Genomic DNA, 18,068 nt, shown 5'->3' with positions numbered 1-18,068 from the left:
TACTACATTACAACAGCTACGATGTCACTAAATGGTAGGAATTTTCCAGCTCCATTAGAATCTTATGGGACCATATATGCTGTTCATTGTTGACTGGAACATTGTTATGCAGCACATAACTGTGTATGCTTTCTATACAAATTCTTCCAGAAAAGTAAACATGATGGAATACTTCCCAGCTCATTCTATGACACTGGCATTATGCTGATCAAAACCAGACTAAGATATTATAAGAAAAGAAACCTACAAAATAATATTCCTCATGAAGACTGATGAATTTCCTAACAAAATGTTACCAAATCAAAACCAAGAATACATAACAAGAGTAACATATTGCGAAAGGTGAGATTTATCCCAGGAATATAAGGTTAGTTTAACTTAGAAAAAGAAAAAAAAAAAAAAGCCTGATGTGGCGCAGGACCTTCCGGGATGACAGAGTGAGCAATTTGGCAAATACTCTCCCACAAAATGCAATGTTAAAACCAGACAAAATGTGCAAAAACAACCATTTCAGAATGTATGAAGTAACCAAAGGCACACGAAGTACTGAGAAGCAGTACTTCAAGAAAACTACTGAGCCTTAGTAGAAATAGTAGGTGTCCATAGAGTTTTAGCCTGGAGCTGTCCCTTCCCTCCACCAGCTACACTAAACATGAAAAAAAGAGAGAGGGTGCATATCTAGAATTAAAGAAGTGATATAACCACCAACCTTACAGAAACTAAAAGGATTTCAAGGGTATACTATAAATAACTTCATGCTAACAAATCATGCAACTCAGATGAAATGGACAAATTCCTAGAAAAACACAAATTACCACAACTGACACAAGAACAAACTAGAAAATCTAAACAGACCATAACAAGTAAAGAAAATGAACTAGTAATTAAGTGTTCTCACTAAAAAAAGTCCACGTGCAGATGGCTTCACTGGTGAATTCTAAGAAAAACTTAGAAAATAAATAATACCAATCCTCTACAAATTCTTACATAAAACAGGAGGAAACACTTTCAACTTATTCTATGAGGCCAGTATTACCCTGATACCAAAGTCAAACAATCACAAAGAAATAAAAAATTCAGACAAATATTCTTCATAAATATAGACACAAAAACCATTAATAAAATATTAGCAAACCAAATACAACAACATATGGAGAACATTATACACCAAGCAGTTTTTACCCCATCAATACAAGGTGGTTTGACACCTGAAAATAAATTATTATATATTAACAGGTTAAAGGAAAAAAACAACATCATAATTTCAAGAGACATGAAAGGAACGCTTGACAAAATTCATGATAAAAACTCTCAATGCTCTAGAAACAGAAGATAACTTTCACAACCTGATAAAGGACGCTTACAAAAACACCTACAGCTAACATCATACTTACTGGTGGAAGACTGAATGCTTTTTCCCTAAAACTGAGAAGAATAAGCACATCTGCTCTTGCCACTGCTATTCAGCATTGTACTAGAGGTTCTAGTTAGCGAAGTTAAGCAAGAAAGGGAAGTCAAAATTGCTCCCTGGCCTTTTGGCTAAGATCACATTCAAAACGAAAAAAAAAAAAAAGGAAGAAGAAGGCATCCAGATTGAAAAGAGAGAGGTAAAAATATCTTTACTTAGGGACAATATATTCCACCATGATTTAAAAAAAACCCTACTCAACTATTACTAGAACTAATAATGAATTTGTCAAGGTCAAAAGATATAAGATTCATATACAAAAATCAATTGTATTTATATACACTACCAATGAATAATCCAAAATGAAATTGGGAAAGTAATTCCACTTACAATAGCATAAAAAGAATAAAATACTAGGAAGAAAGAAACAAGACTTATATCCTGAAAAGCATAATACATTATTGAAGAAATTAAAAAAGATGAAAGAGGAAAAACATTTTATGCTTGTGGACTGGCAAACTCACTATGCTACAGATAGATAGCAATTCTATCAAAATTAATCTATAAATTCAACATAATCTCTTAAAATCCAAATAGATTTGGTTTCTGGTTTTTGGTTTTGTTGCAGAAACTGACCAGCAGATCCTAAAATTTATATGGAAATGCAAAGGATTAAGAAGAGCCAAAACATTTTTGAAAAAAAAATGTTGGACTAATACACTTCTTTGATTTCAAAACTAGCAATAAAGCTACAGTAACCAAGACAGTTTGTTACTAACATAATCAACAGAACAGAATTGAGATTCCAGAAAAAAAAAATCCTTATATTTACAGTCAATTGATTTCTGACAAAGGTGCCAAAGCAATTAAGCAAGGAAAGAATATTCTTTTCCACAAATGTAAATAATGGATTCAGACCCTTACCACACCCAACACATAAAAACTAACTCAAAATGAAACACAGACCTACATAAAACAGAAGAAAATCTTCATGACCTTGGGTTAGGCAAAGATTTGTTGGTTTTGACACCATAAGCACAATTAATAAATGAAAAAATTAGTAAGTCGGACTTCATCAAATTAAGCCTTTTGCACTTCAAAAAGGTACCAGTAATAAAATGAAAAGGGTAAACATTTCACCAAAGAGTCACAAATGGCTAACATGCACATGAAAAGATGCCAAAATCATTAGTCATTAGGGAAATGCAAACTAAAAACATGAGATACTACTACACACTGACTAGAATGGGTTAAATTTTAAAAGACTGATTGTACCAAGTGTTGGCAAGGATGTGTTGCAATGTTCACACATTGTTGATGGGAACATAAAATGATACAAATACCACTGGAAAATAGTTCGGTAGTTTTTGTAAAACTTAAACATGCAGCTAACACATGATCCAGTCATTCCACTTGCACCCAGGAGAAATGAAGTATATGTAAAAACAAAGACTTATACATGAACTGTCACAGCAGGTATATTTGGAATAGCCAAAAACTGGGGAGAAACACCAAATACCCATGAACAGGTAAATGAATACGTTGTGCTATGTCCATACAATGAAATACTACTCTGCAATAAAAAGGAATGAACTATAGATACGGGCAACAACCAACATAGATGAATTTCAAAATAATTACGCTGAGACAGCAACACAAAGCAGATCAGTGGTTGCTTCGGGATAGGTGTAAAGGACATGAAGCAATAGAGAGAAGGGATTACCAAGGTACCCAAATAAACTACCAGGCATAATAAATGTGTTCATGTGTCATTATCTTTGACATTGTCAAAATTTATTAAAGTGCATATATTCATTATCATAGTTAAATAAGTTTAGTTTATGTCAATTGTACATTCATAAAACTGTTTTTAAAAAATGTATCTCAGAACAAAAAAGAACTATTATGTGGCATTACAACTCTCCAGGCAAGAAAGAATGATGTCATAGACTGGGATGGAACCCACAGAAACAGAAATGTAAGTAGATAATTTTAAAGTTTATTAAAATACAGAATTGACAGCACCTTTTTGGTGAAATGGATATTGAGAGTGGAAGGAAAGGAAGGAATCAAGGACAACTTTTATTTTGGCTTTGGCAACTGAGTGAATAGTGGTGCCATTTACTAAAATAAGGAAACTAGGATAGTATGACAGATTCAAGGTTTCTCATCACATCACCAGGAGTGGGTCAAACTGGTTTTACAAGCTTAATAGATTTTAAAACAACAAACTAGGGTTCACAGAATTCCCTATTACCCACAGTTTCACTTTCTGCAGTTTCTGCTTTCCGTGGTCTACAACCCACAGTCAATCATAGTCCAAAAATAGGTAAGTACAGTTTATATAGTAAGATACTTTGAGACCAAGAGAAGAGACCACACTCTTATAACTTTTAACAGTATATCATTATAATTGTTCTATTATTAGTTATTGTTGTTAATCTATTACTGTCCCTAACATAAATTAAACTTTACCGTAGGTATGTATGCATACAAAAAAACATAGCATATATAGGATTTGGCACTGTCTGCAATTTCGGGATTCCACTGGGCGTTTTGGAACGTATCTCCTGTGGATAAGGTGGCACTACTGTACTGTATCTACAGACATCTAGAAAATAAAAGTGGGATTCTATTCAACTACCACAAATGTGAAAAAGAAATCACGATTTTTGCAGAAAAAGAAAACAGTAATTCATGGAGATTACAAAATGTGCAAAATACCTTTGTCCAAAATAATTTTAAAACTAAATAAATGACTCTGGGAGGCTAAGTGGGCAGATCACTTGAGGCCAGAAGATTGAGACCAGCCTGGACAACATGGTGAAACCCCATCTCTACTAAAAATTCAAAAATTAGCCAACTGGCTGTGGTGACACACACCTGTAATCCCAGCTACTATGGTGCTAAGGCACAAGAATCACCTGAACTTAGGAGGCGTAGGTTGCAGTGAGCTGAGATAATTGTGCCACTGCACTCCAGCCTGGGTGAAAGAGTGAGACTTCTCAAAAAATAGAAAATAAACTTAAACAAATTAAAGGTAGATGTTCATGTTATAAAATAATTACTTACACTATTTTAATTAAATAATACATTTTACTTTGTGATTTTTTTTCTAGAAGTATTACTTAGGACTGTTTATATTTTTAACTAAAAATATTTGTGTCCATTAAAATCAAATTGCTAAGTGAAAGTACAGAATGCTACAGCTTCTTTATTTCCTTCAGCATCTTTGCTTACCTGTTTAATCTTTCAAATAATGTCCCAAATTGTGTAGTTTTATGTGATGGACTGAGAACATCTTGACTTTTATTTAACTTGGAAAGCAAGGAATCAGAACAGTTAACATTACTGAGCTGAAAAAAAAAAATTGAAGAAACTGCCAAAATAGTAAATGTACATATATAAAATTTAAATTATTTACCATAAAATGGCATGTAAATGAACTGCATTTATATTTTAAAATTGTAAAAATAGTCCAAAAGAAAGTAATTTTACTACTTATTGAAAACAAAATAAGTACTTTCCTAACAAAAAAAGTCAATACCAGTATTTGAGTCATTGTTAAAATAACAGAGTTGATACTACGGTAAGCTAACCATTTTCTCCAAATTAAAAAATAAAAATAAAAGAACAAAAAAACACCCAGGACATGAGGATCTTGAATAACTGTAAGTTAAATTTCTCTGACAGAAAATAATAATGTGTCCCAAGACAAGAGCTATAATTATCTCAGTTCTTCTATTTATTGAGTAACTTTAGATTGCTACTTTAATTTTTTTGAATATCAACATTATTCAGTTCAAAAGGGGGATAGTGTGTGAAGACTATTGTGAAAAGAATATAATCAATTTGTTAATGTGGAAAGTACTCTATAAATGTAACTTACTATATTGGCCCAACACTAATCTATTCAACAATGATTTTTATCTGTCATACATTTGATTTATAACTCATGAAACATAAATGAGAAGTCCAAACACAACCAATGATAGAATTGTCAGAAAAAAAAAAAAAAAAAAGAGCGAGAGCCAAAAAAAGACACTGAAAGTCTTTGGGGGAAAAAAAATGTACTAAAGTCAGAGAGAGCTTACACTAATGTCTCAGCTAACTAATACATCTGAGAGAGAGTGACAGAGGTGCAAAACATTATCCCTTAAAATAAGAAAGAAATCAAAAAGAGAAGAGAATATAGTATTTCATATTCAACAAATACTACTTAACTAAGGATCAGGAAACCCCAAGCCACTTTTTCTTCTAACTTGTTTTTCAACCCATTTTCTTTTGTATTTTATAATTTCATTGTAATTATTTTCACTTTTTTCGAAATTCCTCAAAGTACACTATTAAGTACTTCCCTAGTATTTCATGATGTGACACTATGATTGAAAAGGGACATTTTCTCTTTCCAGTCTTTTACCATGTTAAGTATAACATTATTTACCTCTCTGAGCGCATCATTAACCTGCAGTGTATAATATGTATAGGCAAGAAAGTTAAGTAGAGATTGCACAGATGTTTTATCCTTTATCTTTAAACTATTTAATAGAGCAAGGATGAGTTATAAGCTGATCTAGAATGCAGGTTTTTGTCTTACGAAATACAAACTGAATGGGTAATAGAATGTCTTTCATTGCATCATTCGAAAAGTATTGGGCCTTTATAATAAGGCTAGCATGGGTCACAGAAATGTAATACTTCATTTTCCCTTATCTGGGAAGTCTTTAATAAAAACTTTAACAAAATGGAATTACATATAACTATCATATGGCATATATATAACTGATATGCTATAATACATAGCTATAACTATAATATAATTTCTAAAATTTAGAACTATAAATTAATTATAAATTGATTCATAAATATATAAATGTCATAAAACCACTGCATGCTAAAAATAAGATAAATTCAAAACTAAGTATTCCTATTAACAAGACATAGTGTTTACATAAGCATTTTCCTAATTACCATTTAAATTTCATTTTTAGTAGATTATTTCCTGGTATGCTTTATGACAGATGTATTTTAGAATTTTAATATTTATATATTTTATATTTTTAACTTTAGAGCACACAATGATTGAACAACATTTTAGCACTACATATCTCTACATATTTGTATAGTGTTGATCAAAAAACAAACATAAAAACTTGTCATCTTTCAAATTATAAAAAGAATCAAGCCATCACAATTCACACTTTAAGACTACTATGACATCTCTGAAACTATATATTGCTTTCACAGGACACTTTCCATATCATGCATATTGGGTCATCATGACATCACCAACTAATCAATTACAGTGATTATAAACATCAACTACTATATAACACACTGAACTACTTTCAATTCTACTATCAATAGTTTTCTAATAGAATGATAAATTCCAAGATTTTTTTAAAAAAACACCCCAGCTCTGGGATTCACAATCTTCTACACTGCAAAGAATTAAGTTTTTGATCTAAAGGGAATTATCCTTAATTTATCTCCTAATTTTTTTATATCTATAGCAATTCAAAATGTAAATATTTTAAATCTATAAAAAGAGAAAAAAAGAGTTTCATGAAAATATAATGATATAAAATGCTAAGAAGTAATGATTCAAAGGTACCTGGTCATTCTGCTTTTTTTCATATGCAAGTTTCTGAGGAGTAGGTGCTATTCCGGGTGTGAAATTTAGTTTTGAAATATGTCTGTTAGAAGCTAACTCCACTGAAAAAGATGTTGGAGTGAAACTGCAGTTCTCTATTTTGCTGAACTGAGGGTCAAGCGTACTATATGAGTCCATGCCTTGTGACTATAGGAAAGAAGATAAAATCATTTACATTACCAAAATATGTAAACTAGAGAAGAGAAAAGTCAAAACAGTGAAATTAAAATAAGTGAAAAGGGCAGGGGTTACAAAAGAAAAAGTCCTAAGGCAAGGCAACCCATCAGTAATTGACAGAACTTACTAGGAAGAGAGTGGTTATTAGCGAAGGCTATATACTCAAGAGCACCTTTCCCTCTGCCTACCCTACTCCTGCTCCTCTCCACCCTCCGTTCCTGTAGGCTACCTTCTAAAGACAGGAAATCTGAGTTTCATTAACCCATAATCCAGGTGACAAGATTTCTAAGGGATTTTAGTATCATTGCCATTATCTTTCTGATCTAGCTTAACTCTGGCAATTCAAAGGAAGAAAAAATGATAGCTAACAAAATGACATTAGATGTTAAAGTTTCAAGCTTTAATTATATTCAATTATAATCTATGCATTTTCTAATTGATTAAAATTTTACTTGCTAAGAAAATTATTTGCTATACTTTGAAAGAGAAATCATCTTGGGATCCACGTGAGAGTTGGACATCACAATTTGATATAAAGTAATCTGGTTACTATGTTTGAACAGATGAATTGCTCAATAATCACGTGAACCCCAAGTAAGAATTCCTAAGTGAATTGTCCTTGGCAGCTCATCAGTAACAAGCAGAATCAAATGTTATGCAAACATAGGCATAGTCACATTACCAGTAGTCCAAAGGGATTCTCATAAGCAATCAATTAAAATATTCTCAAGGCATAGATTTCCCACCTGGAAAACTTTTAAAAGAATTAAAGACTCAAAATTTTCTTTAAAATGATTTTCTCCAGTATTCAGACATTTAGATCATTAGGCGGCATGTCACAATTGCTGAAATAACTTATAGAATTTTTTTTTTTAAATCTCACCTGGACTGGGCCAAGATCTTCCTTGCTACTTAGTCTTTGATAGTTTATGCTAATGAAAAGAAAAATTTAGGTTAAAAATATAAATGAAAATAAAATTGACTGTCCTTTCCTGTATTTAAAATTCATACTGCTCTACACAAAACACACAGAAACCTACATAAATCATTACAGGGTCATAATATTACTCAGTTTTATAAAAATTATATTAATACTAGAGATAGATATTTTTATGATAAGGTAAGTCAAACAAAGTGTACAAAATCTGGATCATTTGATAAAGGTCTTAATCATTGTATAATACTGTTAACAGCCAAACAAACAAAAACTGGAGGTAGAAGGTAAGTATTTTATACAGTTTCCAGTGAGTAAAAGTATTGATAATAACCAGTTTAAACATTAATAATATAAATCCTAGCTAAAACCTACTTGGTTTCTGTATCATCAAGGCAGAGTTTAGAAGGTACACAGTGAGGCGATATTGGGAGTTCTAAATTATGCCTTCTTAGGGGCATTTTTATGCCTCCATTCATGTTCACATGGGTTGGTTTCCTCACAGTTTCTACAATAAAAAATATATAATTATAATTTTAAAATAAGAGTAATAAAATCTTGTAAAAGTACTGCTTAATATATAATGTTCATTACATAAATGTACATCTAAGAAATTTTACTAAAATATTTACATTCTGTCTTAATAAATCATTACAATATAAACAACTATCACAGAGACTTTAAAACATATTTTTCTTCATTATCTTATATACTCATTATAGGTGCCCTATTAATTTAGTTCTACTTTTTCTTCCACCAAGATTTCTCCGATCTCCAAACTATATTAGATACTATGTTATATATTCCCACTGTACTTTATATTTTCCCTTTCTTTGGTCAGTACTTTCACCCACTGTATTTTTGTGATACACCCACCCCAACTATATACATAGTTATAGTGTAGATTTTATATCTTCTTATAAAACCCTGCCTCAAGCCAGGCACAGTGGCTCATGTCTGTAATCCCAGTTACTAAGGAGGCTGCAGTTGGAGGATTGCTTGAGGCCAAGAGTTCAAGACCAGCTTGGGCAACACAGTGAAACCCTGTCTTTAAAAACAAAACAAAATAAAACTCTTGCCTCTCTGGATAAAATACGTGATTTGGCAGTAGCCATCTGACTAAAGATGAACCAATAATAGCATCCCATTCTGCTAGTTATAAATGAAATTGTTTCACTATGAGATTGGTACCAGTAGCACAAGGCAACATTCTTACAGTGAAACCAGAGAAACAATTCTCAGTATTTCCTTGGTGGCAAAACTAGGAGGTGAGTAATATTAGTTTCTTAAGGCCATGTTTTGAGCCTCAATGATGAAGACAGTCTGAGAAAATAAAGTTAGTAACTGAAGTGAAAAAGAATCTTGATAGTATCCAAGTTCCTGTTTCGAGTCGTCTCTGAGGCCCACTGCACCATCACTCTTCCTGTTAAAGGAGTAAAAAGGTATCTGTTTTGAATTTCTGTCATTTGCAGCCACAAGTCCTGACTAATAAAGTTTGCTTTCTGTTTTATCCTCAGCACCCAATAGAGTACTTACAGTGGGTACCCAATAAAAATATGCTGAAGAAATACATGAAAAGAAAGTGCAGGGGTTCAGGACATTATCCCCAAATAAGACATCCTGCTATTTAAGAAAATAGCAGAAGCAAGAAGGTTACTCTCAGCTTCCCCCTGAAGCAGGTCATAAAACCCTCATTTGAGAGGTGCCCTGGTTATACTTGGAAGAAAATAATATCCCTATCTCTGAAGACACAGGGTCACAAAGAAGAATCTGAGCAAAGAGGTCTTGCTAAGATCCCCTTAGTTTATTACTATTAGATCATTCTTTTAAAAATCCAATCATACTTCTTGAGGACTATCCACTTTTTCATCAAACCTGACAAAAAAAATACACAAGTTTAGCCATTTCTTCCAATCTTAAGATATTAACTTTTTTATCAAGGCTCTTGTGTCACAGAAAACTTACTAAATAAATCTGTATGTTTTTATCCTGTTAATCTGTCTTTTGTTATTGAAGCTTTAGCCATAAACCTAGCAATGGATGAGGAAATATATTTTTATTACCCTACAACTGGGAATAAATAAAGGTAAATACATCAAAGAGATTTACAACAAAAAGTTTTATTCTCAAAGTCCATGAACAATGTATTTATTCCTTCTAAAGTATAACTAGATTTACTTGTGTAAACTGTTATCTATGGAGGGAGGAAAAAAATGACGGAGAAAGGAAATGAAATATTAACAATACTCTGATGAATTTCTATCCCTTCCTGATAAATTGTCTTATTTTTATGCTCTCATTTTTAGCAGTTGTTTTAAAACTTAAATATCATACACAAGTTCCTCTGAGAGAGGAAAAATATACTCTAATTAAGCTTTTTATTTACTTGAAGAATCAAAATATATGACAAAACGGACTTTATTTTGCAGTATTAGACTGCTATGATTAACATCCCAGTAAAGTGTAATAAATAATTCAAGTGATGGCATAGGAAACTAGTCATTGAGGCAAGAATGTTTCCAGATCTTCCTTTCATACCTATCCTCTAAATATAAAGAATAGTTAATTTGTTGACATGTATTAACATTTATTCCCTGCTCTCTAGCTAAACTTTGGTAACTACCTACCTGTATAGAATAATATAACAACTGTACTATAATAAGTTTAATGACACCTAATAAATTAGGTTTTTTTTTTGTTTTTTTTTTTAAGACGGAGTCTCGCGCTGTGTCACCCAGGCTGGAGCGCAGTGGCGCGATCTCGGCTCACTGCAAGCTCCGCCTCCCAGGTTCACGCCATTCTCCTGCCTCAGCCTCCGAGTAGCTGGGACTACAGGCGCCCGCCACCACGCCCGGCTAGTTTTTCGTATTTTTAGTAGAGACGGGGTTTCACCATGTTAGCCAGGATGGTCTCGATCTCCTGACCTCATGATCCACCCGCCTCGGCCTCCCAAAGTGCTGGGATTACAGGCTTGAGCCACCGCACCCGGCCATAAATTAGTTTTATATAACACATACACAACATAAAAATAAAAATAAATGGATTAAGCAACAAAACATTTAAGCAGATATTAACTAGGCATCTAATTTAAGAGAGCAACCAAATTTTAAAATTAATTTTCCACATGCTTTGAGCTCTAAAATTACAAACTAATTAGAAGGCTAAACATTATTATGATTACATCAAGTTCAAAACAGAATGCAATTGGAATGACTTACCAGGGATTTTCTTCTTGCAAGATATCTGATTTACCATATATAGGTTAAGAATGTCTAAGCTGACAGCAGAATTTTTGACAGGAGATAAAACTCCGAGTGATTTCATTTTTGATTTTAACCTGTGTTTTTCAAAATATTCCTAAAATAATTAAAAATTAAAAATAATGCAGCAAATATGTGGTTTTAAACAGAATTATAAATAATAAAAAGCAATCCTGTTATTAAGTCATTGACTTGATATTTTTATATTTTGTGACATCTTTATAGGTTTACAAATAAATTATAATTAATCATAACTTGCAGTTTGCCTAAAGACTAAATTTCACAGCCTTTTATGATCTTAAGCATAACCTTTAAAACAGAATGCTATAAAGCTATTCTCTGAAATCAAAAGATTAGAAATTATCTGTATATACAAAGTTAAAAAAAATCTAGTAACAGAACAACAATTCTGACAGGCCAAAATCTTGTTTTTCTACAAAGTATGCTATTCTGCAGATACAGAAAACCTTAAAAATATGTACAGCTGAGTGCCATTGAAAGTCAACAGAAATGAAGAAAAAAAAAGCTATGTGCAAATTAATCTGCAACCAAAGCCAATTTCATTTATTTGTTATCCCTCCAGGATTCCTAGATGTTTGTTTTTTAACCAGACTTGCACATAATTATCACTTTATCCAGTTTTTATTTTCTTTCTGTTTGAATTATTATTCTTTCTTATTGCCATTCTTTCTCTTTCAGGTTACATCATTAATTCATTTAAATAAAAATTAACTATTTAACATTTATTTATCAAGCCACTATTATGTGCTAGATATTAAGACACTGTGAAAACATCTTCTCTTCCATTATATAACTCATAATATAATGCTATAAATGTAATTATAAATGTGAAATTGTCAGAAATGAGAAAAAGCCAAGATGGCAAAATATTTAGTGCAAGAGGTCATAATCTGAAGAGGTTACATATCATATTTATTTTCAAGAAGTTGAGGCTCTTTCACAGTAACATCTCAGAATATTGTTAATTATAACTTTTAAGTTTGTAAAAATCTTGTAAGAACTATAAGAGACCTGCTAATGATCACACAAAAAAGTAAATGTTTTACAAAATAAATAATAGATAAAAGGATTTGTTCACATTTCATTTGAGTGATCTGGAACCCCAAATTAGACTAAAATGTATTTTTAAAGACTACACTATGGTTAAGCAATGAAATAACAGGATCTTCAGGATGTAAATATTTTTCCCCCTTGAAACAATAACTCAGTCATTGCTAGATCTTATAATTGATTGTGTCCTGGAATTAAGAACTTGTTAGTTCATCTGTACAAAGTACAAAGGCACTATACTTTGTGGTGGATAAGACCATAATGAGGGAGATGATGACACAAATAAATACAACTGACTGTGATTGGGGATGGTATCAAATCCTAGGAAAGGTATGTAAATTATTGTTTGGGGGTAGGGTGGGTACAGGGAAGGGAGGAGGACAAGGAAGATTTCTTAGGAAATGGGTTCTAAGATAGATAGATGAGTCAGAGCTATCCAAAGAGGGTAGGCATATAAGGTTCCAGGAATAAGGAAGAACAACACAAAGACTGTCAAAGGGACTAAGCCTTTATTCCAGGAAATATGTTGAAGAAGTCTGTCCCATATTCTCTAGCCATCATGATAGCATCTAATACCTGTTCCAAGAAAGAACAGAAGTACGTAACTAATTGATTCACTTGACAAGACTAAGCTCAATTTTTTTGTCAAGTCTCACTTGGTAAAAACAACTAGAAAACAATTTGAAAAGAATCAGAAAACTTTCAGAAACCAAGTAATCAAATTTTAACTTGAAAACAGTCATTAAAAAGGAACAACCAGAGAGACAGAAATAAAATCTGGAGAATGTACCGAAGAAAGAACAGAAAGAATTTGTTTCCAGATGAAAGGAATGGCAAACTGTGTAGGAGGAGATGGCAACATAATAAAATGAATTGGACTGACAAATATCCTTTCAATTGAACAACATAAAGTTCATTGTTGATGTTAGCAAAATGACTGAGAAATGAATGAGATACAATATAAAAGGGGATAGCTTGGGAAGGAAAAGAAAACATAGATGGTCACTATCCTGCTTTTATAATATCACTCCGTTTTCTTTAAACTTTACTACCTTTGATCATATTAACATTATTGGGTTTTTTTCTGTTTTAGAACTTTATATAAAGGAATCTTACTGCTTATATTCTGTGAGTTTCTTCTTTTGCTCAACATTGTGTATTTGAGATTCATCTGCATTAATTATATGCAGCTTATACATTTTCACTGCTATGCTATTACTGGATATGCCATAGTTTGTTTAACCATTCTACTATTCTACTGCTAATGGATGTTGGGGCAGTTTTCTTTCCCTCTCCTTCCTTCCCTTTGCCTGTCTTCTTTCTCCTTCTCTCTCTCTCTGTTTGCTATTTCAGCATAACAATGACTCAAGCAAATCTTGTACATATCCAAAAGGGCACATGTAGAAGAGTTTCTTTGCTCAGTTGTAAAGTATATACATGCTCAACCTTACTATGGAATGCAATCAGTGTAATAAAAAATAAAGACAAACTAAATGGAAGTAGTACACAGGTTATGACACCATTACTGTACATCATTTATTAGGTAATAAATGATTATTTAAATTAGAATACCAATACTCAGGTAGTGAGAAGTGGTCAGATTTGGGATACATTTTGGAACTAGAAGGACAGCAGTAATCAACAATGATCTTTAAGTCTCTGACTGAGCAAAATGAGTGGCTAATTAAGTATCAACAAGGATGTAGAAGAACAAAGGAAGGTGGCCTCCAGTTTCACTTAGGTGAATGTATTGGTGGTAGAAAAACACTTCAAGGTCATTGTTCTCATCAGGCTGACAAAAATAAAAACATTTTTTTCTTTACCTTTTGCTTTCTCCTTTCCTGCTTGATCAGAACCCTGGACCTGAAAAAGGAAGCAGAATAAAATATATAGTGATTAAAGAAATGACCTTTAAGACAATTGCCAGTTTAGCTTAATAGAAGATTTAGAGTTAAAATCTAAAAGTGTAGTATCATTGCATTTTTTTCTGAAAAGAAACTATAAAAATATTCTTAAAGTATTTACAGTATGTTTCACAAAATTTTCTTAGATAGGAAATCCAAGATCTAATTAAAAAAAAAACTGCATACTGATGATGAATAATTAAGTATAAAATAAATTTAAAAAAATGCATTGGAAAGAATATATCCCTGAAACATTCTTATCTGATAGCAATATTCTTGGTCAACATTCTTCTTTTTCTTTGTATTTCAACATTCTACTGAAATCAACAGAGAATAGAGAGGAAGTTGAAATCTACTTGGGATCTAAGGAAATGTGAAGTGTATTGCTAGAGCAACATCAGTTACATTAATATATCAGCTGTATTTACTTGAAATCTCATATCTATGTCTTAATCTGTTCAGGCTGCTATAACAAACTACCATAAAGCCAGGGAGCATACCAAGAAGATAAATTTATTCCTCACAGTTCTAGAGGCTAGGGAGTCCAAGATCAAGGCACCAACAGATTCGATGTCTGGTGAGGGCCCACTTTTTGGTTTACAGATGACATTTTTTGCAGTATCCTTATTTAGTAAAAGGGGTGAGCTAGCTCTATGCAACCTCTTTCACAAGGGTATGAATCTGAATCATGAAGACACTGCCCTTGTGACCCAATCACCTTCCAGAGCCACCCCCTCCTAATACCATCACCTTGGGAGTCAGGATTTTAACATATGAACTTGGGGGAAACACAAAAATACAGACAATAGCATCTTCTTTTAAAAAAAAAAAAAAAAAAAAAACCTAGTAGTTCTAGATGTGTTTTGTATCGATAATCCTTGAGCCAAATACAGCACTGAATACCAATGATAGTGCAGTATTTAATGGTTATATTTGTTCTATTAATAATAGTGGAACACTATAAAATATTCACGACAATATTACCAGATTTACATAACTTTTAGACATGCATAACACTATGGCCTCAAATTCAAGATTTATGTAAAAATAAGTAAAACGACACTGTGTCTTAACTATATAATATCTAATATCAAAATAATCATCGCTAATACTAAATACCATATATCTTTCACCATTCTAGATACTTCAGACACCTTACATGTATAAGCTCATTTAATTCCATGGCAACTCTGTAAGGTAGGTTCTATTGCTGTACCCACTTTACTGATGAGGAAACTAAGGCAAAGACAGGTTAATTAACTTCTCCAAGATCACACCGCTTATAAGTGGTAGAGGCAGAATTCAAATCCAGGGTGTCTGATATTGGAGTTCTTAGCCAAAACTGCCTTTCAAGTATATCAACTGAGAATATACAAAGTTGTTCATTTTTCCCAGTGATTTTCATAAACTTTACCAATGACAATTACTAAATACCCCAGACTTTGCAACTTATTGAATGTGTTCTTTAACATACTTCCCATTAACTTTGTTCCCCCATGCAAGAACTAACCAGGCCCAACTCTACTTAGTTTCTGAGATCAGGCACGTTCAGGGTGGACTCATTAGAATCCAGCTGACTCATTAGCTATGTCTCAACTGACCATTTGAACTCATTGAGCAAAGAACCCTATATATTCTGCTGCATGCAGCATCATAAGTGTACTGCTGCCATTCAAACTTTACAAAGAAAAATTTTTTAAAAATTCATTTTACTGACTTATTTGCTAAGACTAAGGAGGACCTGAGAAATTAGTTTATTCTCCATCATTTTAAAACTCACAAAGCTTATGCACAGAAAGTAAAGTGACTTTTCAAAGTTCAGAAATATAAAAAGTATAACAGAGCTGGCAGTATTACACAATCCAGACTAAAAAGAGTTAACAAAAATAAATGTTTATTGTATAAGCAGTTTCCATGTTATAGAGCTCAGTAAAACTAAGACATCGAAATAAATATGGTCTTCATATATGTATGCATTGTGTGATTTTATTCCAGGCTGATTTTCTCTTATCCAGGACATTCATGGCTATCACCAAATGCTACATACTACTTAATGCCCATCCCTATGTGCCTAAGAAAAAAATTAATTAGGAAGTTAAGACCAATATCTACATCAGCCTAGCAATCACTAGACTGCAGTGAAAATGAAAAAGGATTCTGACATATATGTCAAAGGTCATTTCTTAAACAGAACATTTTAGAGTATTAAGGCTATCACTGTTATTAAGAGAATGGTATGTCCACATAAACTAAATATTTTCCCGAATACAGTCACTCTCAATTATTTGCACTAAAGAAGAAGAGTGCGTCCGTCAGAATTCTTATAAGCAACAGAAAGTACATTTGGCTGATTCAAACAGAAAATAAATTTATTAAAAGAAAAATGGATAGCCAAACAGACCTGCTGAGAAGGCATGCTTGTCAAATGGCAAGAACAAGGAAGTCTAGGCAGTTTTGAGAATATGGCCAAAATCATGCAACAATCAGTCTCATAAGGATACCACTGCTGGCACTGGTGAATACTGGATACTACTGACTATACCATTTCCACTCCTGGACAGCACTTCCCCTGGCATCCTTGTCCCTGAAAATTCAATCCTGCTGCAGCTCCTACAATTGCCTACTACAAAAACAGATGAACTGCAGTCCCTATTTTCTTGGTTCACTAACTCTTGATTCAAAGTACAAGACAAGAGCACCAAAATTGAGCTTAGATCATGTACCCATTCACTAGCTGCAAAACAGACTAGGAAACAAGTATCTAGGCTTGTTTATTTGTTGTTGTTGTTGTTGTTGTTTTCAGCTTTACTATAGAGGAAGGTGGCCTGTACCTATCACCAAAACTCCTAAGGTGGTAGACAGATATACCACACATAAACAGGGGCCTCAGATACTGGTATGCCAAAGAACACAAATGTCTACTACACTGCTATAATAAAATGAAAATAGGTAATGATCCAAAAGTCATTTTTATTTGGCTATGTCAGGATATATGTACTCCTTAATAGTTGCTTCTTGTGGTTTGCTTAGGCCAATATAAAAATAAGACAACAGTGATAAGAGACTATATTCCCTAAGTAGTAGGGGAAACTAGCTGGAACTTTATATATGACAAAAATAAATTATAATTAAAAGGGCTTGCCAATGAATCCCTAGTAGTCATTGCTAAAAGCATTCCACACTGACTACTGCAGTATTATGTATGTAGTCAACTGTCATAATTACATTGTAAAGGGTCTCTTTGATTTTATGCAAATGTTCTCCAATATATTTTACTATATAAGTAACTGCTTTAAAACACACCTCTGATCATCATTTAGGGAGATGACTTCCATAGCATGCCCCTACTTAGCTTTCAGTGTTGTTTTACATTCTTCGACTTATGTACTACAACACTCAACCAAACTAAAATATGTGTTTCGCTAATTTTTGTCTTGAAATTTAAATTACTAGTGAATTGGGAGTGAGCTAGAAAGTGGGAATGAGGTTCATCTTTTTTAAACAGTAATTACTACGTTATTCTGGAAAATGAATTTTTAAAGAAATATGTACAACCATCTCCTTCAATGAAAGTTTGAATGAACAATATTAGTTGTCATTATAATAGGTATTGATTCAAAATCATTTTGTACTTAAAAGAAAATTGGTAGGTCATAACCTC

The 18,068-nt window shown here is 32.6% G+C and overlaps 1 protein-coding gene across 5 annotated transcripts in view; it reads right to left on the bottom strand.

Annotated features, from left to right (window-relative positions):
* C9H12orf40 (chromosome 9 C12orf40 homolog) overlaps window positions 1-18,068 on the bottom strand; it is a 140,500-nt gene that overhangs the window by 108,755 nt on the left and 13,677 nt on the right. For 4 of the 5 annotated variants that reach the window (XR_004176040.1, XR_004176039.1, XR_004176041.1 and 1 more), the window contains exons 2-7: window positions 14,327-14,366; window positions 11,391-11,529; window positions 8,548-8,680; window positions 8,122-8,170; window positions 7,023-7,208; window positions 4,649-4,764 (exon numbers count right to left, since the gene is read on the bottom strand). Coding sequence is in view for 2 of the 5 variants with exons in the window: in XM_021922184.2 (XP_021777876.2) it covers window positions 4,649-4,764; window positions 7,023-7,208; window positions 8,122-8,170; window positions 8,548-8,680; window positions 11,391-11,529; window positions 14,327-14,366 (663 nt within the window). In the remaining 3 variants the exon portion in view is untranslated. The remainder of the gene's footprint in view (window positions 1-4,648; window positions 4,765-7,022; window positions 7,209-8,121; window positions 8,171-8,547; window positions 8,681-11,390; window positions 11,530-14,326; window positions 14,367-18,068) is intronic. The other variant, XM_021922185.2, reaches the window with a different exon arrangement.

This window comes from Papio anubis, chromosome 9 (genome assembly GCF_008728515.1).
Source record: "Papio anubis isolate 15944 chromosome 9, Panubis1.0, whole genome shotgun sequence".
NCBI lineage: Eukaryota > Metazoa > Chordata > Mammalia > Primates > Cercopithecidae > Papio > Papio anubis.
This window is presented reverse-complemented; position numbering and strand designations above follow the sequence as displayed.